Source organism: Pygocentrus nattereri, chromosome 16 (genome assembly GCF_015220715.1).
Source record: "Pygocentrus nattereri isolate fPygNat1 chromosome 16, fPygNat1.pri, whole genome shotgun sequence".
In the NCBI taxonomy this organism is placed as follows: domain Eukaryota; kingdom Metazoa; phylum Chordata; class Actinopteri; order Characiformes; family Serrasalmidae; genus Pygocentrus; species Pygocentrus nattereri.
In genome coordinates this window covers 39188182-39213046 of record NC_051226.1, presented here as the reverse complement: position 1 = coordinate 39213046, position 24865 = coordinate 39188182, and the positions used below count along the sequence as shown (strand labels likewise).

The 24865-nt window shown below is 44.0% G+C and overlaps 1 protein-coding gene and 2 pseudogenes across 3 annotated transcripts; all 3 read right to left on the bottom strand.

Moving 5' to 3' along the window:
• Positions 1–905: 905 nt before the first annotated feature.
• On the bottom strand, positions 906–14394 carry LOC108442150 (interferon-inducible GTPase 5-like). Of its 3 annotated transcripts, none has more exons than XM_017722046.2 (5): positions 13192–13397; positions 11218–11306; positions 6551–6660; positions 6188–6278; positions 906–2649 (listed from the first exon to the last, which is right to left on the bottom strand). In XM_017722046.2, the coding sequence occupies exon 5, from the start codon at positions 2565–2567 to the stop codon at positions 1425–1427; it is 1143 nt and encodes a 380-aa protein (XP_017577535.1). In that variant the 5' UTR covers positions 2568–2649; positions 6188–6278; positions 6551–6660; positions 11218–11306; positions 13192–13397; the 3' UTR covers positions 906–1424. The 3 variants fall into 3 exon arrangements, with proteins under 3 accessions (XP_017577535.1, XP_017577536.1, XP_017577537.1); XM_017722047.2 differs by lacking the exon at positions 13192–13397 and adding an exon at positions 12286–12620; XM_017722048.1 differs by lacking the exons at positions 6188–6278; positions 6551–6660; positions 11218–11306; positions 13192–13397 and adding an exon at positions 14362–14394 and having other exon boundaries at positions 906–2592.
• Positions 10144–13410, bottom strand: LOC108442146 (annotated as a pseudogene).
• LOC108442145 lies at positions 13406–23230 on the bottom strand (annotated as a pseudogene).
• Positions 23231–24865: the final 1635 nt, after the last annotated feature.

Below are 24865 nucleotides of genomic sequence, written 5' to 3'. Positions count from 1 at the left end.
TCTGAACTTGAAGTTTAAAGTAAACTTCTGAGGGTCTTTTTTTGTTTAAAAGTTCTGTAATATTTAGGCCACTGTATTCAGATGTATATATTGTTAAGACAGGATAATTCTAAACTACTTTCTAAGTAGACAAGTACTTATGAGACCGTATTCTACAGAGGTAGGAAAACTGTCAGTAATGGTCATGTTTACAGAGGGGGTTACCTGTAAAATATGTTCATGTTTACCAAAGCGGTTTTCTGTAGATTATGTTGTGCTATTCAATCTCTGTACTCCCAGAGTGAGTGTTGTGTTTGTATACTCAGCATTAAGTCAAGCTCGTTCAATCGTTCAGTGTTAGTGTTGATCTCCACCAAGGTTGTGCCTCGTCTCCACCCCTGTTCGTGATATTCATGGATAGGTTGTCAATGCGTAGCCGAGGTCCGGCGGCGAAGTTGGTATGTGGATCACCACCTCCAAATCTGAGTCCATGGTCCTAGCCTGGAAAAGGATGGCATGCCCACTCCAGGTGAGGAGATAGGACTTGCCCCATGTGGAGGAATTTAAGTATCTTAGGGTCTTGTTGGTGAGCAATAGGAAGAGGGATCATGAGATAGGCAGCAGGCTGGGACAGTTGGCAGCAGTAATGTGGTCACTGTACTGGACTGTAGTGGTGAACGCCTCTAAGTGGAACAGCCTACATGGACAAGACCACAATGTTGTCCTAGGACCCGATGTTGGTGATTATATCTCCAAGTTTGTCTAGGAGAGGCTTGGGATCCCCCAGAATGAGCTGGAGGAAGCTGCAGGGGACTGGATTGTCTGGGATTTTCTACCCTCCCAACTGCAACCCTACCTGGACTAAGCGGTTAATGACGATGAATGAATGAAAGAAATAAAATCTAAAGGTACACAAAATGCAGCTGTTGCTTTTTAAAAGTTTTTATTTTTAAAAGTTATTTTTATGCGGCTATAATACACATCAAGGATGTAAAAGAGTCTAATAGTGTTTACTGTTTATAGTTTATAGCTGTTTTGGTGTAGAGACAACATGGCATGAAAAAAACTTTATTCAGAGAATGTCACACAATGAAAGTGGAGAAAAAGACGTGAGTACTCATCTACAAAGTCAACATATAAGCATAGATAACAAACCACAAGCATTCTGGTACAAAGTTTGGTAAGAAAAGGAAATTTCTTAGGTATTCAAGAGCGTACATGAAGCTGAAACCCATAAACCTGTGTTACAAAACTATTTAATTATAATTATGCATCAGAGAATTACTTTTCATTGTTTTAGAACAATTAGAACAGACATTTAGAACAATCATTGGAAGAAAGATCTCAGGTGTGTGTGTGTGTATATATATAATTATTATTATTTTTTTAATCACTTATATTTCAATCAGTTGTACTTTCTCCTGAAGTATCTCAGGGTGTTCTCATCACTTTAATCCTGCCTCTCTCAGCACCTTTCTGGCTTCATCTGCCAGCACTTTCAGGCCTTTCTGAAGCAGATCACGTGTCGTAGTGAAAGAGATGGCTGCTGCTGCGGCGCTCCCAGGACCAGGAAACAAACTACACAGGAACTCTCCCACTGCTGACGCTCCCATTCTGACCGCTGAGTTTTGTGCAAGTTCCTTTAAAAGAGTGGACTTTTCAAGGGTCTTCAAATGTGGCTTGTTCACTCGTTCTGAGAGCTTTTTTAGTGATTTGTCATCAAGACCAAAGGCGTAGTAGCACCTGGTGAAGAAAGTTGCCATGATACTTGTATCACACGCGAATGTCAGACCGGGCACCGGGGCCACTGCAATTCCAGCAGACAGAAGAGCTGCAGCCCAGATCTCTTTCTCAAACGTTTTCACTTTTTCCTCTAGAATAGCCACAGAACTGACCGGCAACGACAGCAGCAGAGCGCACTGCTTATGCTGTGGGAGCTCTGATAGCAGTGTGGCTACCAGCCAGTCGAAATCAAATTCAGAAAGATCCAGGGAGGAAATCAGGAAAACTTTGGGCTTTCCGAATTCCTTTAAGTTCTCTTGGCAGTTTTCTCTGATTTTTGAGAGAGTTTCTTCTTTGTTGAATCTCTCCTTCTTCTTTCTTTTCTCTGACTGAATGTTGTTGTCTATCTTTGATCTAACAAAGTAAAACAGCTTTTTCTTTTTTTGGATCTCTTTGGCCAGCATGGAGTCGTTCTCTCTGAACCTCTCTGATGAGATGATAAGGAAAAAGTCATACCTGTCAAAATTCATTGCCTTAGCATATGTGTTTGCTTTGAACTTTGGGGTTCCGACTCCTGGCAGGTCCCAGAATACCACATTTGGCATTGTGGGGTGTGTGTAAGGTGTTGGTTCAGTGGTGGTTTGAGTAACTCCAGTTTCAGCTGCTCCTTCATCTTCATCACCCAGATTTCTAAATGCATTGATAAAGGTTGACTTTCCTACCCCTGATTCTCCAGTTACAGCTACATTGAGTGAGACATTAAACAGACGTTCAATCTGCTCTTGTGCCTTTTTACTTGCCCTGTCTAAAGTGGGCTCTCCTGACGACTGTATGGCTGCACTTTCATCACAGCTTCGGCTGGTCATCGTCACGGTGTGGACACTGCAGGATGTCTTTGATTTCAGAAAATGTTTTAGTGCCACAGTCAGCGTAGAGGAGCTCCAAATGCTGCCAAAACAAAAGTGAACATTACGAATTTCAGGAGATAAACTTTCTAAAGATGCCTCAGGCATTGCAGTGCGGCTTACACAAGCATAACTATATCTAACCAACTGTGCTCATTAAAATGAAGAATTCGTTATTGTTATCTTATTGTCTAATACTGTATCCACTCTGTAAAAATACTGTAAAATTTACAGTAATTTACTGGCAGCAGAATCGCCAGTAAAGTACTCTGTATTCATGGTAAATATTTTACGGTATTTTACTTTAATTTTATAGTACATTGCATTTTGAAGTATATTACTGTAAACCTATACACTGCTCTGAATGACCAAGCTGTAAAATAAACACTGTAAATTTACAGAAATGTCTTACAGGGTCGTGTTGTACAACCTCAATTCCAGTGAAGTTGGGACGTTGTGTAAAACATAAATAAAAACAGAATACGATGATTTGCAAATTCTTTTCAACCTAAATTCAATTGAATCCACTACAAAGACGAGATATTTAATGTTCAAACGGATAAACTTTATTGTTTTTTGCAAATATTCACTCATTTTGAATGTGATGCCTGCAACACGTTCCAGAGAAGTTGGGACAGGGGCGTGTTTCCCACTGTGTTACATCACCTTTCCTTTAACACTCAATAAGCGTTTGGGAACTGAGGACACTGATTGTTGGAGCTTTGTAGGTGGAATTCTTTCCCATTCCTGCTTGATGTCCAGCTTCAGCTGCTCAGCAGTCCGGGGGTCTCCGCTGTCGTATTTTGAGCTTCATAATGTGCCACACATTTTCAATGGGAGACGGTCTGGATTGCAGGCAGGCCAGTCTAGTACCCGCACTCTTTTACTACGAAGCCACGCTGTTGGAACACGTGCAGAATGTGGCTCGGCATCGTCTTGCTGAAATAAGCAGGACGTCCCTGAAAAAGACGCTGCTTGGATGGCAGCAGATGTTGCTCCAAAACCTGTATGGACCTTTCAGCATTAATGGCGCCTTCACAGATGTGCAGGTTACCCCTGCCATGGGCACTAACACCCCCCCCCCCCACCATCAGAGATGCTGGCTTTTGAACTTTGCGCTGAAAACAATCCGGACAGTCCTTTTCCTCTTTGGCCCGGAGGACACGACGTCCATGATTTCCAGAAACAGTGTGAAATGTGGACGCGTCAGACCACAGGACACTTTTCCACTCTGCGTCAGTCCATCTCAGATGAGCTCGGCCCAGAGAAGCCGGCGGCGTTTCTGGGTGGTGTTGATATGTGGCTTCGCTTTGCATGGCAGAGTTTTAACCTGCACTTGTAGACGGAGCGACGAACTGTGTTCACTGACAGTGGTTTTCCGAAGTGTTCCTGAGCCCATGTGGGAATATCCGTTACAGAATGATGTGGGTTTTTAATGCAGCGCCGCCTAAGGGGTCGAAGGTCACGGGCATTCAGTGCTGGTTTTCTGCCTTGCTGCTTACCTGCAGAGATTTCTCCAGATTCTCTGAATCTTCTGATGATATTATGGACTGTAGATGATGAAATCCCTAAATTCCTTGCAGTTGCACGTTGAGAAACGTTGATCTTAAACTGTTGGACTATTTGCTCATGCAGTTGTTCACAAAGGGGTGAACCTCGCCCCGAACCACGCACCCAATCATGACACCTGTTTCCAATTAACCTGTTCACCTGTGGAATGTTCCAAACAGGTGTTTTTTGAACATTCCTCAACTTTCCCAGTCTTTTATTGCCCCTGTTCAACTTCTTTGGAACGTGTTTCAGGCATCAAATTCAAAATGAGTGAATATTTTCAAAAAACAATAAAGTTGATCAGTTTGAACATTAAATATCTCGTCTTTGTAGTGTGTTCAGTTGAATACAGGCTGAAAAGGATTTGTAAATAATCATCGTATTCTGTTTTTATTTATGGTTTACACAACGTCCCAACTTCACTGGAATTGGGGTAACATGGGAAATTCTGGAGGGTCATACAGGGTTGGGTAGCATTAAATATTCAAGATACAATACAAAAAAAAACTTTACTTGATTCCATTACAGTAATAAAAATGATAAGATGTAAGAAGTGCTAATGACAAATGTCTCAAGGTTCTTAGAGATCTGAAGAGGTTTGAGAGTTTTGGGGGGACTGGTTGATTACTTGAAGTAAATGACTTCAGCCAGTCAACAGAGTTTATATTAAGTATTTTATTTTTTTTAGAAAAACAGAAATCTGCAGTTCTTCTGAAGATGTTTGAATCAGGCGTTTAACCGTATTTTCTAAATCACCAGATTCTACAGCAGCAAATTACTGAGCCCCTTAAGTGCCGTTGCAAAGAGAAAATTTGAACCACAATTTTTTCCCCTTGCAAAATGTTTGCATTTCTTTACAAAATCTGCTGCATTTGCAAAGGAACTCTTTGAATTATTGCGAATAAATACAAAAATAAACGTGGGAATGCAAAACATTTGTAGGAGAATGCAAATTTTGTGATTTTGTGTGAGGAAGTAGATTTTTTAAAAGTATGGTCTCGTGGGGCCTCCATAGCAAAGTGATCTGATCTGGAAGTAAACTGTTTTTCTCATCTCAGCGTTTCGAGCTGGTTTCCTCTTGGGAGGAAGAACAGTTTGGAATGTGCTGAGCCTTGATTTTTGAACTTATTATCCAATGTCAACACTCAAAAGTCGACTTATTTATATGGTACAGTACACTCTGCTGTACAAACATCTCAGTTTATATATATATAAACTGTCCAAGAGGAACAGAAAGTAATCAGATTATGTTACTCTAATATAGTAATGCTTTAGATTAGGTTAGTCATGTTAACAGGTAACCTGTAATCTGAAGTGACGCTGCCACGCCTTCATCTTATGGTTCTTTGCGTCAGACTGGCCTTCTCTCGCTCCTGCTCTTCCCTGCCTTATCACTTTCCTCATGCTTTGCCCCTTGTCTGCTGCATTGCTTTCAGTTTCATGGATTTGTAGCTGAGGTTATTATTTTTATTGCTTTTTTTTATTCACTTTTTTCATTTATTTTTGCTGTAATAATTTTGAGATATTTATATCGGGCTCTAATATGTTGGTTAAGACGCTGTACGGTCACAACGCATTTTTTAAGTTGTATTAATTCCGTTCTTTTTTTCATGTTTCCCGAGCGCCGACTGGTGGCACTGTTGTGTACAGCGTTTATACTTAAATGAAGCAGCAGAGTTCAGTAGCTTAAGTGATTCTCTGCAATACTTTAAGCTTTGTAACTTGAAATCAGTTATAGACTGTTTAAAGTTTTGCTATATATGTTTACATTATAATTTATTACACATGTTTTGTGAACATAAGAGAAGCATAGTGGACGCTTGTACGGGGAGTGCGAGAGCGCTATTCTGGCTGCCTGAGCTCACTACTGCCCCATGCTACTTCAGGAATAAACCTTCAGATCTCCACTTCCTGGGGTGTGCGTGACTGGTCTAGACTACTGTTTCAAGTCTGCTACAGATTCACATTCATCAATTCTTAGCTACGTGTTCAGCCCCTTCTAGCTCTTATGGACACACTCCTGCACTTACATCCAGCTGCCTCCTGGTTCTGCGTGTCGGTCAGTTCATAAAGATGTAACAGCTGTCCAGCGCCGTAAACGTCAACAGCTCAAGAAATGTGCTGCAACAGAAAAGACACTCAAACTGCAAAATCAGTCAAATTCATGTAGAAATACCTTCACTCTTTTTAAGAGGTACATCAGATCAATATCGTCTGCTTTCACATTATTTTCAGCATCATCGAGTAAATCATGATTAAAAATAAGAATTATTACTCGCACAGAAACACAGCAGCCCATTACAGCCTCAGTCATGAGAACGCTTGTTTTAATAAACTAGTGAGTGTCATGTCGTTTTTTACAGTGTGACATAAAAATCATGATGTTAATTTACCTTCAAAACGAGATGCACACGCTTCAGCAGCCGGTCGGGTTTTGAAACAGGTAACTGAAGTGTGGGGGTGAAATATGGGTGTGGCACACTTGGCAAGGTCTTCCAAATTCCTGTGGAAGGAGAAAGTGAAAGAACTAATTTGTGTTTTTGAACTCCGTTAATGTGAAGAAGCTTATTGACAATTCCAAAATCCTTCTAAGACAACAAGCCTTACAAATTCTATTACTTTTTTTTCAGCTTAAATACAATTCCCAACTCCAAAAATGTTGGGCGGCTGTGTAAAATGTGAATAAATGTAAATGAAAACAGAATCGAATGAATTTCAAATCTTAATGAGCCATATTTTGTTCACAGTAGAACGTAGAGCACGTATCAGATGCTGAGAGTAAGACCTTTTACCATTTCATGAGAAACATTAACTCATTTACATCTAGAAAAAGTTGGACAGGGGCAACAAAAGGCTGGAAAAGTAAGTGGTACTCACAAAAAAACAGCTGCATGAGAAATTTGCAGCTAACTCACGTGACTTGCTGCTGGTCTTTGTAGTTGTATGTATTGTAGTTTGAGTCCCTGTCTGTGTTTAGTTGGATTCTGATCTCTCCGTATTGGCTCATTGACCCTGGAGCATAATGACCCTGACTTTGCTTTTGCCCTCAATAAAAGTTGCTTACCTCCGCACATGCGTCCGCTACCACGCTCCACGTTACGATTGTGACCCATAGGGTTGTAATTATTATTAGACTGACTTTAGTACAGTTACCATGAACTTTAGTGTTCCATGTTAAAATGCCATCTGCTGAAGAATGCACACGGACTCATTTAAGACTCTGGGCTCTTGAGACTTGCTTGTACTGACTCAGGACTTGAGTCTCAAGACTTGAGATTTACTTCTTACCTGCAAGTCAGGGAGGAGTAAGAGCAATAGATGACATTTTCCCCTATGGCTGATGTTGTATGGACAACACTGCTGGCATCCTGTGTTTTAGTTTGAAGCTCATTTCTTCATCTAGAACAAACTGTATACAACAATTTTACACCCTGCACCCTTCAAATAACCTCTGCTTTCAGCTTGTGTTGCGATGTCGTCCAAATCTTGTTTAGAGTAATTGAAATGAAAACTGAAGCTAGACTTAAAGTAACCGCTGCAGATCTGTGTAGAATATTTTCAAAAGTTATGTTTATGCAGTTATGATACATCAAGAATGTGAAAATTTCTAATAGTGTTTACTGTTTATGCTTTTTAGTTGTTTTGGTGTAGACACACAAATCACTGAGAGAAGACATTATATAACATTAAAATTTTATTCAGGAAATGTTATTGAACAAAAGTGAGGAAAAACACAAGGATATTGATAAGATGAACATTGATCAGTCAAATCAACATATAAACAGAGATAATAATTCAGAAACATTCTGGTACAAAGTTTGGTATGAAAGGAAATTTCTTATACTTATATACTTATACATATTCTTATACATATACATTATAAAAATATTTAATTGTGAATTAAATTGTAAATCAGAGATGCGCTTTTAATTGATGTAGATCAATTAGAAGAGACATTTAGAACAAGCATTAGAAAAAGAATCTGTTTGGGAAAAGAGAGGTGTCGTAATGAAGCGGTCGGATGGTGTGTGAATGCATAATCATTGATTTTGAAGCAAGACTTCGACATGGAGACATTTATTTATTTATTTATTTATTTGTATTTGTATATCAGTAGCGGTCTTGTAATGTATCAACATTTCATTAGAAACGGAACATTTGTAATCCTCCGTTACAGGAAAAAAGGAAAAAACAAACTTCTTAATTCTGGGCCGTTTCCTGTGGTCCTCATGAAGTTTACACACCAAATAAAGAGTAACAGGCATTTTCAGATTATGTCAAAAACTGAAAAACGGAAAAACTGAAAAAGTTGTGTGAAGCTAAAAAAACACCTGGTGTTTGACTGGCAGCAGGTCAGTAACATGATTGGCTATAAAAGAGCATCTCAGAGAGGCGGAGTCTTTCAGCAGTAAAGAGGAGGAGGGGTCACCACTCTGTGAAAGACTGCACCATCAAATAGAGCAACAACTCAAGAAGAACGTTTCTCAACATAAAACAGCAAAGAGCTTCTGCTTTTCATCGTCTACGGTGCAGAATATCATTAAAGACTCAGAGAATCTGGAGAAATCTCTGTCTGTGAGGGACGAGGCTGAACACCAGTATCTGCTGGCCGTGATCTTTGGGCCCTCAGGCAGCACTGCATTAAAAACAGACATGATTCTGTAGTGGAAATCACTGCATGGGCTCAGAAACACTTCTGAAAACCACTGTCTGTAAACACAGTTCATCACTGCATCCACAAACGCTGTTAAACTCTAAAACACAAAGAAGAACCCAAATATAAACAGGATCCAAAAACGCTGCCACCTTCTCTGGGCCGGAGCTCATTTAAAATGGACTGAGGGGAAGTGGAAAAGTGTCCGGCGGTCTGACGAATCGACATTTGAAATTCTTTAGGAAATCATGGACACTGCGTCCTCCGGGCTGAAGACCACTCAGCTTGTTATCAGTGCTCAGTTCTAAAGCCGGTATTCATGATGGTTTAGGGGGGCATTAGTGCTCATGGCCTGGGTGACGTGCTCATCTGTGAAGGCGCCATTAAAGCTGAATGATATAAACATGTTTTATCAACATCTGCTGCCGTCCAGACGACGTCTTTTTAAGCAGAGGTGATGGACACAGCGGTGAACACGCCCCCGTCCCAACTTTATTGGAACATGTTGGCATCAAATTCAAAATATGCATATATTTTTCGAAATGCAATAAAATTTCAGTTTGAACGTTTGATATGATGTCTTTGTACAATTTGCCTTTAAAAATGTGGTTTACATGATATCACATTATATTTTTATTTACATTCTGCACAGCGTGCCAACTTTTGTACATACATGTGTGTACAAATATCTGTGTGTATATACACACTTGCAAGGGAACTCAAAATCATTGGGCACTTTATATACACTTGCCTGTCACTTTATTAGGTACACCTTGCTAGTAAATAGTTGGACCCCCTTTTGCCTAAAGAACTGCCTTAATTCTTCGTGGCAGACTTTCAACAAGGTGTTGGAAACGTTCCTCAGAGATTCTGGTTGGTTATTTGAGTTCCTGTTGTCTTTCTATCATCTGGAACCAGTCTGCCCATTCTCCTCTGACCTCTCACATCAACAAGGCATTTTCATCCACACAACTGACCGCTCACTGGATATTTCCTCTTTCTCGGACCGTTCTCTGTAAACCCTAGAGATGGTTGTGCGTGAAAATCCCAGCAGATCAGCAGTTTCTGAAATACTCAGACCAGCCCGTCTGGCACCAACAACCACGCCACGTTCAAAGCCCCTTAAATCCCCTTTCTTCCCCGTTCTGATGCTCGGTCTGCACTTCAGCAAGTCGTCTTGACCTCCTCTACACGCCTAAATGCAGTGAGCTGCGGCCGTGTGATTGGCTGAGTAGCTATTTGTGTTAACAAGCAACTGAACAGTTTACCTAATAAAGTGGCCGGTGAGTGTATATATGTGGTGTGTGTGTGCGTATGTATGTGCGTATGTGTGTCTGTGTGTGTGTGTGTGTACGTGTGCATGTATGTGTGCGTGTGTGTGTGTGTGCGTGTGTGTGTGTGTGTGCACGCCCAGTGATTTGGTCTTTTACTCTCCTTCAGTTGTACTTTCTCCTGATGTATCTCAGGGTGTTCTCGTCACTCTAATCCTGCCTCTCTCAGCACCTTTCTGGCTTCATCTGCCAGCACTTTCAGGCCTATCTGAAGCAGATCACGTGTCGTAGTGAAAGAGATGGCTGCTGCTGCGGCGCTGCCAGCAACAGGAATCAAACTACACAGGAACTCTCCCACTGCTGACGCTCCCATTCTGACTGCTGATGTTTGTGCAAGTTCCTTTAATAGAGGGGACTTGTCTAGGTTCTTCAAATCTGGCTCGTTCACTCGTTCTGAGAGCTTTTTTAGTGATTTGTCATCAAGCCCAAAGATGTGGTAGCACGTGGTAAAGAATGACCCCACGATAGCCGTATCACATGCGAATGACAGGCCAGGCACCGGAACCGCTGCAATTCCTCCAGACACAGTGGCTACACCCAAGATTACTTTCTCAACAATCTTCACTTTTTCCTCCAGAATAGCCACAGAACTGACCGGCACAGACAACACCAGAGCATCTTGCATAAATTGAGGGAGCTCTGAATTTAGAGTTTCAACAAGCTCCTCAAAATCAAATGCAGTAAGATCCTGGCAGTTTATGAGGAAAACTTTGGAATCTCCCAAATCTGTTAGGTTTTCCTCACAGTTTCTTCTGATTTTTGAGAGTTTCTTCTCTGTTAAAGTCCCTTTTATTTTCTTCACTTGTAATATCAATGCCCTACGATGGACTGGCAACCTGTCCAGGGTGTATCCTGCCTTCCGCCCGAAGACTGCTGGGATAGGCTCCAGCATCCCCCCGCGACCCTAACGGAGAAGCGGCTTAGAAAATGGATGGATGGATGGATGGATGTAATATCAATATCTATCTTTGATCTGATGAAGTAAAACTGCTTTTTTCTTTTTTTGATCTCTTTGGCCAGCATGAGGTCATTCTCCCTGAATCTACGTGATGAGATGATAAGGAAGAAGTCATACCTGTCAAACTTCATTGCCTTAGCATATCTCTTTGCTTTGAACTTTGGGGTTCCGACTCCTGGCAGGTCAGTGTAGAGGAGGTCCAAATGCTGCCAAAAAGAAAAATGAACATTGAGAATTTCATTGTAATATGAGGAATTTGGACAGTCACACAGGATTGGGTAGCGTTACATGTTCAGGATGCAATTCATAAAAAAGACCTTTGATTCTGTTACAGTAAAAAAATGATGAAGATGATGTTTAGGTTTTTGAAGATGTCATATGAATCTTGGAGATCTGAAGAGGTTTTGGATTTCTGGAAAGAAGATGGGGAGGTCTTTTTCTCAGCCAAATCAACAGAACATTTAGTAATTATTTTATTGGCAGAAGTCCAGTTTGACTTGCTTTTGTTAATGTTTTCTTGCCAGATTTTAACGCTGAAATGAGCTAAAATTAACTAACAGTTCCAAAATGTGAAAAAAGTCTCATGAGCAGCTAAGGCAGTTTTAATTTCTCTCAAATTATTTCTTTCTTCAACAGTTTTAGAATGATGCATACACAGCCAGCCTGTCTGCAATCCCGCCGGGACACATGTGACACCATGGGCTCGTGGTGCAGCCTGTCGTGTTTGCAGTGACACATCACATTCTACCTACTCTCACTGCATGAGAGAGAAACGATGCCTGGGGGTCTCGACTTTAACTCAGGTCCATGGTACTTGACTTCATTCACCACTGCGTATGTGTCACTTTTTTACAGCGTGGCTTGAATGACAAAACATGTAACACTCAAAAAAGTTTAGAAGTCATTGAGTCAATCAAAGTTGTAGCCTGCTTTCTAAGTTGGTTAAAAGCTTGTAGATACATTGCATATTCTCCTACCTTCAGTTACGCTGCTTCTAAGCTTGAAATTGTGGTTGTGACAGAAGCCACTAAGCCAAGTAAATCAGATTTTCTCTGCAGAGCCAGCTTACATTGCTGTCCTCTCTTGATTCACAGGTAGGCTGTGACCGATCAGACAGATGTTGGCTGCGCCCAGTAACTCTAAAAATAATTAATTAATTTTTTAAAAGTTACTGCTTTTACCCACCAATCTCTCTTCCGTGACCTGGAAACTGATTTGGTGATCTTTTCTGCAGTTCGAATTCCAGAGGAGACAAAACAAGCTGCTTCAGAAACCCGCCGAAGAGTCTTCCAACTGAGGATTCTGATTTTTCTATTCTGATTTTAAGCTCAGCTATATGTTTATTTCAGTCAAGTATATAGCTTTAAACAAACAGCATTAACCTTCTTCCTGGCAACAGCGTAATCTGCAGAAGATACAGAACCCAGCACACTGCTGGTTGAATCTTTTAAATCTTTTAAAAACAGGATGCACACATTTCCTGTGTGAGTGAGAACGGAAAAAAGACTGTGATTTATGCCTCTATCTTGAAATGAAGCCATGGTCTTCTTCTAGGAATAGGGCTTCTGCTCTGAACTTGAAGTTTAAAGTAAACTTCTGAGGGTCTTTTGTTGTTTAAAAGCTCTGTAATATTTGGGCCATTGTATTCAGAATTATGGGTGAAAGCGTTTAGATACTAGTGAGAAAATATATTGTTGAAACAGGAAAATTGTAAACTAGTTTCTAAGTAGACGAGTACTTATGAGACCGTATTCTACCAAAGTGGTTACTGGTAAATAAAAAGCGGAGAAAAAGACGTGAGTACTCATCAGTAAAGTCAACATATAAACATAGATAACAAACCACAAGCATTCTGGTATAAAAAGGACATTTCTTAGGTATTTAAGAGCATAAATGAAGCTGAAAACTATAAACCTTTGTTACAAGAATATTTCATTGTGCAACAGAGAATTACTTTTCATTGTTTTAGAACAATTAGAACAGACATTTAGAACAATCACTAGAAGAATGATCTCAGGTGTGTGTATATAATATACATACATACATATTTACTCTTACTTACTTTTTTACTTTTTTACTAAATTTACTTACTTGTATTTCAATCAGTTGTACTTTCTCCTGATGTATCTCAGGGTGTTCTCGTCACTCTAATCCTGCCTCTCTCAGCACCTTTCTGGCTTCATCTGCCAGCTCTTTCAGGCTTTTCTGAAGCAGATCACGTGTTGTAGTGAAAGAGATGTCTGCTGCTGCGGCGCTGCCAGCAACAGGAATCAAACTACACAGGAACTGTCCCAATGCTGACACTCCCATTCTGACAGCTGAGGTTTGTGCAAGTTCCTTTAGTAGAGGGGACTTTTCAAGGGTCGTCAAATCTGGCTTGTTCACTCGTTCTGAGAGCTTTTCTAGTGATTTGTCATCAAGACAAAAGGCGTAGTAGCACCTGGTGAAGAAAGACCCTATAATAGCCATATCACCAAGTGAATGTCAGACTGGGCACCGGGGCCACTGCAATTCCAGCAGACAGAAGAGCTGCAGCCCAGATCTCTTTCTCAAACATTTTCACTTTCTCCTCTAGAATAGCCACAGAACTGACCGGCACCAACAGCAGCAGAGCACACTGCTTATGCTGTGGGAGCTCTGATAGCAGTGTGGCTACCAGCCAGTTGAAATCAAATTCAGAAACATCCAGGGAGGAAATCAGGAAAACTTTGGGATTTCCGAATTCCTTTAAGTTCTCTTGGCAGTTTTCTCAGATTTTTGAGAGAGTTTCTTCTTTGTTGAATCTCTCCTTCTTCTTTCTTTTCTCTGACTGAATGTTGTTGTCTATCTTTGATCTAACAAAGTAAAACAGCTTTTTCTTTTTTTGGATCTCTTTGGCCAGCATGGAGTCATTCCCCCTGAACCTCTCTGATGAGATGTTAAGGAAGAAATCATACGTCTTTGCCTGGAAGTTTGGGGTTCCGACTCCTGCCAGGTCCCAGAATACCACATTTGACACTGTGGGGTGTTCGTAAGGTGTTGGTTCAGTGGTGGTTTGAGTAACTCCAGTTTCAGCTGCTCCTTCATCTTCATCATCCAGATTTCTAAATGCATTGATAAAGGTTGACTTTCCTGCCCCTGATTCTCCAGTTACAGCTACACTGAGTGAGACTTTAGGCAGATGTTCAATCTGCTCTTGTGCCTTTTTACTTGCCCTGTCTAAAGTGGGCTATCCTGACAACTGTATGTGTGGTCATTGTCACGGTGTGGACACGGCAGGATGTCTTTGATTTCAGAAAATGTTTTAGTGCCACAGTCAGCATAGAGGAGCGCCAAGTAATGTCCATCCATCCATCCATCCATCCATCCATCCATCCATCCATCCATCCATCCATCCATCCATCATTTTCCGCTTCTCCGGGGTTCGGGTCATGGGGGGCAGCATCCTAAGCAATGAGGCCCAGACCTCCTTTTCCCCAGCCACTTCCACTAGCTCTCCAAGGGGGATTCCGAGGCGCTCCCATGCCAGCTGGGCGATATAGTCACGCCAGCGTGTCCTGGGTCTTCCCCAGGGTCTCCTCTCAGGTGGACTTGCCTGTGACACCTCCCGAGGCATCCTGATCAGATGCCCGAACCACCTCAGCTGGTTCCTCTCGACATGAAGAAGCAGCGGCTCTACTCCGAGTCCCTCCCCGATGACTGAACATCTCACCCTATCTCTAAGGGAGAGTCCAGACACCCTGCGGAGGAAACTCATTTCAGCCGCTTGTATTCGCGATCTTATTCTTTCGGTCATGACCCAAAGCTCATGACCATAGGTGAGGGTGGGACCGTAGATCGACAGGTATCCCACATCACTGCTGACCCAGCACCAATCCGCCTGTCAATCTCTCGCTCCCTTGTACCATCACTCGTGAACAAGACCCCGAGATACTTGAACTCCTTCACTTGAGGCAATAGCCTATCCCCGACCCAGAGAGGGCTCTCCACCCTTTTCCGCCTGAAAACCATGGTCTCGGATTTAGAGGTACTGATTGTCATCCCGGCCGCTTCACACTAGGCTGCAAACCGATCCAGTGAAAGCTGAAGTTTGCAGCCTGATGTCCCCAATAGGACCACATCATCTGCAAAAAGCAGCGATGTGACCCTGAGGTCACCAAACCGGACACCCTCCATCCCCTGACTGCGCCTAGAAATTCTATCCATAAAAATTATGAATAGAATCAGTGACAAAGGGCAGCCCTGACAGAGTCCAACTCTCACTGGGAACGAGTCTGACTTACTGCCGGCTATGCGAACCAAACTCTTGCTTTGTTTTTACAGGGCCTGAATGGCTCGTAGCAAAGAGCCATGTACCCCGTACTCCCGAAGCACCTCCCACAGAATACCCCAGGGAACACATTCGAATGCCTTCTCCAGATCCACAAAGCACATGTGGACTGGTTGGGCAAACTCCCATGAACTGCTCCTCCTGGATCCGAGATTCAACTATAAGCCAGACTCTCTTCTCCAGTACCCCTGCATAGACCTTACCAGGGAGGCTGAGAAGTGTGATACCCCTGTAGTTGGAACACACCCTCCGGTCCCCCTTTTTAAAAAGAGGCACCACCACCCCAGTCTGCCAATCCAGTGGCACCACCCCCGATGTCCACGCAATGTTGAAAAGGCGTGTCAGCCAAGACAGCCCCACAACATCCAGAGTCTTGAGGAACTCAGGGCGGATCTCATCCACCCCTGGAGCCTTGCCACCAAGGAGCTTCTTAACTACCTTAGCGACTTCGGCCTCAGTAATGGATAAGCCTATTCCCATGTCACCAGACTCTGGCTCCTCACTGGAGAATGTGTCGGTGGGATTGAGAAGGTCCTCAAAGTATTCCTTCCACGGAATACTTGACGGCATCTCTCGCCTGGGGTCGTCGAACCGTCGGTTCGAGGATTACCGCCCCGACAGGCACCAACTACCTTACGGCCACAGCTACATTCAGCCGCTTCAACAATGGAGGAATGGAATTCTGAGTCAATGTCCCCCACCTCCCCCGATATCTGGTCAAAGTTCTGACGGAGGTGTGAGTAGAAGATCAATCTGACAGGTTCTTCTGCCAGACGTTCCCAATCCAACTCACCACCAGGTGGTGATCAGTTGACAGCTCAGCTCCTCTCTTTACCCGAGTGTCCAAAACACATGGCTGCAAGTCCGATGACACGACTACAAAGTCAATCATTGAACTGCGGCCTAGGGTGTCCTGGTGCCATGTGCACTTTGGACATCCTTATGTTCAAACATGGTGTTCGTGATGGACAAACTGTGGTTTGCACAGAAGTCCAAAAACTGAACACCACTCGGGTTCAGATCAGAGAGGCCATTCCTCCCAATCACACCCCTCCAGGTCTTACTGTCGTTGCCCACGTGAGCGTTAAAGTCCCCCAGTAGGACAATAGAGTCTCCAGGAGGAGCACTTTCAAGCACCGTTCCCAAGGACTCTAAGAAGGCTGGGTACTCTGAACTGCTGTTCGTTGCATAAGCACAGACAGCAGTCAGGACCCGTTCCCCAACCCGAAGGCGTAGGGAAGCTACCCTCTCATCCACCGGAGAAAAACCCAACATACAGGCGCCAAGTCGAGGGGCTATGAGAAAGCCCACACCTTCCCGCCGCCTCTCACCATGGGCAACTCCAGAAAAGAATAAAGTCCAGCCCCTCTCAAGGAGATTGGACCCAGAGCCCAAACTGTATGTTGAGGTGAGCCCGACTACATCTAGCTGGTATCTCTCAACCTCGCGCACCAACTCGAGCTCCTTCCCCGTCAGTGAGGTAACATTCCAAAGTTCCAAAAGCCAGTTTCAGCAACCGAGGATCAGAATGCCAAGGCCCACACCTACAGACACTGCCCGATCCACAAAGCACCGAACCCCTACTACTGCCCCTCCCATTGGTGGTGGGTCGATGGGAGGGGGGACTCATGTAATTCCTTCGGGCTGGGCCCGGCCAGGCACCATGAGTAAATGCCCGGCCACCAGACGCTTGCTGGCGAGCCCCTCCCCCAGGCCTGGCTCCAGGGTGGGGCCCCAGTATCCCTGATCCGGGCAGGGTACACAAGTCCTGTTTTTCATAGGGGTTATTATGGATCACACTTTGTCTGACCTGTCACCTAGGACCAGTTTGCCATGGGAGACCCTACCAGGAGCTTTTGCTCCAGACAACATAGCTCCTAGGATCATTCAAGCATGCAAACCCCTCCACCCCGATAAGGTGGTGATCCATGGAGACATCCAAGTAATGCAAGAAGTGCTAATGACAAATGTCTCAAGAATCTTGGAGATCTGAAGAGGTTTTAGAGTTTTGGGAGGACTGGTTGATTACTTGAAGTAAATGACTTCAGCCAGTCAACAGAATTTATATTAAGTATTTTATTTTTATTAGAAAAACAGAAATCTGCAGTTCTTCTGAAGATATTTGAATCAGGCGTTTAACCGTATTTTCTAAATCACCAGATTCTACAGCAGCAAATTACTGAGCCCCTTAAGCGCCGTTGCAAAAAGAAAATTTGCAAACACAATTTTTTTCCCTTGCAAAATGTTTACATTCCTTTACAAAGTCCACTGCATTTGCAAAGGAACTCTTTGAATTATTGTGAATAAATACAAAAATAAACGTGGGAATGCAAAACATTTGTAGGAGAATGCAAATTTTGTGATTTTGTGTGAGGAAATAGATTTTTTAAAAGTATGGTCTCGTGGGGCCTCCATAGCAAAGTGATCTGATCTGGAAGTAAACTGTTTTTCTCATCTCAGCATTTCGAGCTGGTTTCCTCTTGGGAGGAAGAACAGTTTGGAATGTGCTGAGCCTTGATTTTTGAACTTATTATCCAATGTCAACACTCAAAAGTCGACTTATTTATATGGTACAGTACACTCTGCTGTACAAACATCTCAGTTTATATATATATAAAATAGTGGGATAGGGACTGCCAGAGCCCTGCAAAATGACCTCCAGCAAGCCACAAATGTGCATGTGTCTGCACAAACGGTTAGAAACCGACTCCATGAGGATGGTATGAGGGCCCAACGTCCACAGATGGGGGTTGTGCTCACAGCCCAACACCGTGCAGGATGCTTGGCATTTGCCAGAGAACACCAGGATTGGCAAATTCACCACTAGCGCCCTGTGATCCTCACAGATGAAAGCAGGTTCACGCTGAGCACATGTGACAGACGTGACAGAGTCTGGAGACGCCGTGGAGAGCGATCTGCTGCCTGCAACATCCTTCAGCACGACCGGTTTGGCAGTGGGTCAGAAATGGTGTGGGGTGGCGTTTCTTTGGAGGATCGCACAGCCCTCCATGTGCTCACCAGAGGTAGCCTGACTGCCATTATTCAGATTCAGATTCCTTTATTGATCCCAGGGGGAAATTGCAGTTGTTACAGTTGCAGCCATTTATGTAAAAATAAACACTTTACTAATAATTTAAGACAATATAGAGAATTTATAGTATGTACATAGGATTTAAGTACTTATGAGTATAGTAAGGTGGCAGTGATTGTGATAGTAATAAGAAACATCAGGTATAAAGCAGTTACAATTATTTAAATTAAGTTAGTGTCCCTCTGAGTTATTGCGCACACAATTGTTATTATTGCACATATGAACAGTTTGGTATTGAGTTTTGTGAATCACACACTGAGGGAGGAGTTATAGAATTTGATGGCTACAGGTCAGAATGACCTCCTGTGGCGCTCTGTGGTGCATTTTGGTAGAGTGAGTCTTGAGCTGAATGAGCTCTTGTGCCTCATCACTGTGTCGTAGAGTGGGTGGGAGCCATTGTTCATAATGGCCTTCAGCTTAGACAGCGTCCTCCTCTCCGACACGGCCGTCAGCAAGTCCAGCTCCACACCCACAGCATCACCGGCCTTGCGGATCAGTTTGCTGAGTCTGTTGGCATCTGCCACCCTCAGCCTGCTTCTCCAGCATGCAACAGCATAGAGGATAGCCCTCGCCACCACAGACTCATAGAAGATCCTGAGCATAGTCCGGCAGATGTTGAAGGACCTCAGGCGCCTCAGAAAATAGAGACGGCTTTGGCCCTTCCTGTAGAGGGCGTCAGTGTTCTTAGCCCAGTCCAGTTTATTGTCAATATACACACCCAGATATTTGTAATCATCCACAGTGTCCACACTGACCCCGCTGATGGACACAGGGGTCACCAATGCCTTGTACCTCTTCAGGTCCACCAGTTCATTTGTCTTTGTCACATTTAGCTGCAGGTGGTTCCGCTCGCACCAAGTCCTTCACCGTCGCCCTGTACTCTTCCTCATCATCCTTGCTGATACATCCAACTATTGCAGAGTCATCAGAAAACTTCTGAAGGTAGCAAGTCTCTGTGCAGTAGCTGAAGTCCGTGGTGTAGAAGGTGAAGAGGAAGGGAGAGAGGACAGTTCCTTGTGGAACTCCAGTGTTGCTGACCACTCTGTCCGACACACAGTGCTGCAGGCGTACATACTGTGGTCTGCCAGTCAAGTAGTCAACAATCCAGGACACAAGGGGGCATCTACCTGCATCACTGTGAGCTTATCACCCAGAAGAGCAGGCCAGACGGTATTAAATGCGCTGGAGAAGTAAAAAAACATGACCCTCAGAGAGCTGGCTGGCTTATCCAGGTGAGCGTATGCTAGGTTGAGCAGGTAGATGATAGCGTCTTCAACTCCCAGGCGGGGCTGATAGGCAAACTGGAGGGGATCTAGAAAAGGCTGGACTATGGGGTCAGAGCTGATACAAGATGAGCCTCTCCATGGTCTTCATGACATGAGACGTCAGTGCCACTGGCCTGTAGTCCTTGGCGTCACTGGGTCGTGGCATCTTTGGAACAGGAACAATGCAGAATGTCTTCCACATCATGCGGACCCTCTGGAGACTCAGGCTCATGTTGAAGACATGTTGAAGTACTCCACAAAGTTGGGTGGCACAGGCTTTAAGCACCCTGGGTGGAACCCCATCAGGGCCTGCAGCCTTGTTTGCGTGGAGTCTCTTCAGTTGTCTTGTCACCTTGTCAGCAGTGAGACGCACACTAGAGGTGGTGGGTGGGGGAGGGATGGAGGTGTGAGATGGGCTGTCGCAGGAGGGGAGCAGGCTATCAGGAGGGGGAGGGGGGATGAGTGGGATGGTCTGCTGAGGACTGGCAGCAGAGGAGTCAGGATGGGGGGGGCAGAGCCTGCAGGGTCAAACCTTTTAAAGAACAGATTTAGCTTGTCGGCCCCGTCCACGCTGACCTCCGTTGTTGCTGGACCTGAAGCTGGCGATGGTCCTCATTCCATTCCAGACCTCCCTCATGTTGTTCTGCTGGAGTTTCCACTCCAGCTTCCTCCTATATTTGTCCTTCGTCTCCTTGATAGCTGTCCTCAGTTCCCTCTGGATCGTTCTCACCTCCACCCTGTCTCCCGCTCTGAAGGCCCTCTTCTTCTTGTTGAGGAGAGCCTTAATGTCCTTTGTTACCCATGGCTTGTTGTTTGGGTAACATTTAACAGTCCTGGTTGGGACAGTGGAGTCCACACATTAATGTAGTCCGTGATGCACTCTGTGAGCCCGTCGATGTCCTGTCCGTGTGGCTCACAGAGTGCAGACCAATCAGTAGCCATTAGGTACCGAGATGAGATCCTCAGACCCCTTGTGAGATCATATGCTGGTGCTGTTGGCCCTGGGTTCCTCCTAATGCAGGACAATGCTAGACCTCATGTGGCTGGAATGTGTCAAGAGTTCCTGCAAGATGAAGGCATTGAAGCTATGAACTGGCCTGCCCGTTCCCCAGACCTGAATCCGATTGAGCACATCTGGGACATCATGTCTCGCTCCATCCACCAACGCCATGTTGCACCACAGACTGTCCAGGAGTTGGCGGATGCTTTAGTCCAGGTCTGGGAGGAGATCCCTCAGGAGACCATCCGTTTTAAGGACATCACATCAAAGTTGGATCAGCCTGTCGTGTGTTTTTCCACTTAAATTTAGTGTGTGACTCCAAATCCAGTCCTCCACTGGTTAATAAATTTGATTTCCATTGATGATTTTTGTGTGATTTTGTTGTCAGCACATTCAACTTTGTACAGAACAAAGTATTCAATGAGAATATTTCATTCATTCAGATCTAGGATGTGTTATTTGAGTGTTCCCTTTATTTTTTTGAGCAGTGTATATACAGTAAAATTTCATAGTCTATTTTATGATACGACCCAAAAAGGACAGTCCAAAATGAACAGAAAGTAATCAGATTACGTTACTCTAATATAGTAATTCTTTGTATTAGGTTAGTCATGTTAACAGGTAAACTGTAATCTGAAGTGACGCTCCCACGCCTTCATATTACAGTTCTTTGCGTCAGACTGGCTTTCTCTCTCTCCTGCTCTTCCCTGCCTTATCGCTTTCCTCATGTTTTGCCCCTTGTCTGCTGCATCTGTCACGGCCTAAAAAGAATGGGCAACAAAACCCTTTTTCCAATTAAAATAAATTTGTATACACCTTGGGGATCAGTGGAGTCGACAGTAAGCACTCGGTAGAGGATAGAGTGTACAGTCTTTATTTAAAAACACCATAAACCACAAATTTAAAAAACAACAACTCCCGTTCAGACCCCGAATATTGATTTAAAAAAAAAGAATGGGGAGGAAGCAGTCCACAGTCCCTCTGGGATCCAGTCGGCGTCAACACTAGGAAAACAATAACAAAAAAACAAACGAGAGATCGAATTACAGCAATCTAAAAACAGCTAAAAAACCTAAACCTAAAGATTTGTAATCTAGCCAGAAACGTCTTAGGGGACGGTTTTATATATATGCACACACACACACTCTTCCACTAGCACTGGCAAATAAAATCCATTACACCACCCAACACACCAGTACCACCCCACATTCAAATTTCACACATTAAGGAAAAAATCCCCCAAAAAAACCCCCCACACTAATCAGAAAAATAAATATCAGGATTAAATTTAACCAGCAACCAGATAAATAAAACCAAATTCTCTAGGACTCATTTCTGCACTTGTGGTTTAAAAACCAACTATACTTAAAAAGCTTCCTACAAATAAAACAAAAACTGGTGATGAGCAGAAGGGTAAAAATAGTTTGTAGTTTGGGGACAGCACACTTAACTCTGGGAAGGGTGAGCGTTCTCACCCTTCCTTCTCTCCCACACGCCTTCAGATAATGCCACGAACGTCGGGTCTCTCGGGTTCCCTCCACACCTGCCTGCAGCGCCACACAGATTCAAAAAGAACCAAGTCCACCTTCCCGGCCAACAGATCAAATCGGCAGTCCCTCGCTTCGCTCCACTTCCGGCCCGAGCAGCACAGTAAATTTGTCCAGTGAGTAACATCGCTCTGCTCTTTCAGTGTCCAGATCTAGCATGCCTTGTCCCACGTTCTTCTCTTCGCTTGCCCCTCTCTAGTTGAGTCTCCATCTCCCTTAAAGGAGGACGTGCAGTCGTCGAAATTAGAGCGATCACAGCTGTCGCTTGTTTTGGTCCCACTAATCACTCTCCGGGCCATTTCGGCAAACCAAAAGTCCCCTTTAAACAGACATCGCCCCTTTTTTTTTTTTTTTTTTTTTTGACAATTCGCCTGTCACTCGTGACATCCTCCCCCACCAATAGGTTCTAGTCCCGAGAACCCCAACTCAAGAAGCCCAAGGACTACAATTTTCCCTTATGACATTTCCCTTCAACATACCTTGCAATAGGCCACGGATCTCTTTATAAAGGGTAGGGGGGACTGGTCTATGCCTTTCCCAAATGGGTGGGGCATCACCAGTGGGAATACAGTGCTTAACAACATCTGTACAGCCATAATCTTCATCATGGGATTCAAATAGATGCTGCCACTTGGCCAAAAACTGTTGTAATTTGCATTGCTGGTCCTCATCTAGCCCGTTGCCCTGCAAAGTCTCACCCTTTAGCCATTCAGGCAACTCATCCCCTAAGGGGCTTACCTCTGAACCCACCTGAACAATGCCTACTTCCGCACCCCCTACTTGAAAGTTAACCACCATATATCCAATATACGGGATATCAAGCCCATTGGCTGCCCTTAGGGTCAGCCACGGTATCCTCTGAGACCCACCCAGCTCTTTGTCCTGAAACAGTTCTTTACAGAGACTCTCTGCAAACATAGTAACCTGGGAGCCAGTGTCAACTAAACATTTTACATCTACACCATCCACCTTTACATCAACAAGAGGGCATACACCGGCCATAGCAGGTTGGGGGCTACGAGGGCCTTTAGGGGGCAATCCGGACACTTGACCCACAGTAGCCGGAGAAACTAAAAATCCTCTGGGGAGGCACATGCGGCTGAGCAATTCCTACTAATATGACCCACCCCATCACAACGGCTACAGATTGGCCTACCCTGAGGATCCCACGCAAACCTGTTAACAGGCATAGCAGCGGTCCGTGGATTTCTCCACCTACCTTCTGACCGGGCAGCTTCGTGGGGAGGTCGTTGATTACCTCAAAACTCATCTATAAGGGTCTTTGGTAATTGGGACATCTACTCTTTAACTTCCCTCATAATTTCGTTACGAAACTCCACCTTCCAGTCACTTACTGACTGTGAGGGCTGGGATCCAACATTAGCAAACATGTATGCAGAGGACTCCCAGTGTTCCTCACATTCCTGCTCTAAGGCTAACGCCTCAGTCTTCACTACCTCAAAAGTCAAAGTGGGAGTGCGCCGCACTTGTTTTCCGAGCTCCTGACGGACGGGACCATCCCGTAACCCCAAAATAAACTGGTCACGTAATAATATATCTCTATCCTCTAAGCCCGTTTCATCCCGGCTTTTCAACCTATGAAACAACTCCCTGAGATGCAAAGCAAGTGACCTAAGAGAATGTCTAGGCGCCTGCTTACAGTTAAAAAAACTCTGCCCTCAAAGCAGCAATTGGCGTGTTATCTCCATATAGCGTAGTTAACAACTCAAACACTTTCTTTGGGGTGTCCCTGTCCTCTTCTTCAAGGGCTAGAACCTCCCGCCTTGCATCTCCATCTAAAAACCCCATTAAAAACTGGACTTGGTACTGCTCACTTAACCTTTGAACGCTTAGCGTATTTCATCTGAGCTTTCCATTCCCCCAATTTCACTGTGCCCGCACCATCAAACTTTGGCATCCAAGGTCCCCCCATAAAAAATGGCATCATTAAAGGCCCTGTGGCCTGAGGATCCCCACCAGGCATATCGTCAACTCACTGCTCAACCCAAGGTATAAATCCTGCCGACTACGCCACTTTTGTCACGGCCTAATTTAAAAAAATGGGCAACAAAACCCTTTTTCCAATTAAAATAAATTTGTATACACCTTGGGGATCAGTGGAGTCGACAGTAATCACTCGGTAGAGGATAGAGTGTACAGTCTTTATTTAAAAACACCATAAACCACAAATTTAAAAAACAACAACTCCCGTTCAGACCCCGAATATTGATTTAAAAAAAAGAATGGGGAGGAAGCAGTCCACAGTCCCTCTGGGATCCAGTCGGCGTCAACACTAGGAAAACAATAACAAAAAAACAAACGAGAGATCGAATTACAGCAATCTAAAAACAGCTAAAAAACCTAAACCTAAAGGTTTGGAATCTAGCCAGAAACGTCTTAGGGGACGGTTTTATATAACGCTCACCCTTCCTTCTCTCCCACACGCCTTCAGATAATGCCATGAACGTCGGGTCTCTCGGGTTCCCTCCACACCTGCCTGCAGCGCCACACAGATTCAAAAAGAACCAAGTCCACCTTCCCGGCCAACAGATC

Excerpts from the sequence above, each read along its gene's own strand:
- LOC108442150 (XM_017722048.1), bottom strand. The coding sequence starts at position 2,567 with ATGACCAGCCGAAGCTGTGATGAAAGTGCAGCCATACAGTCGTCAGGA.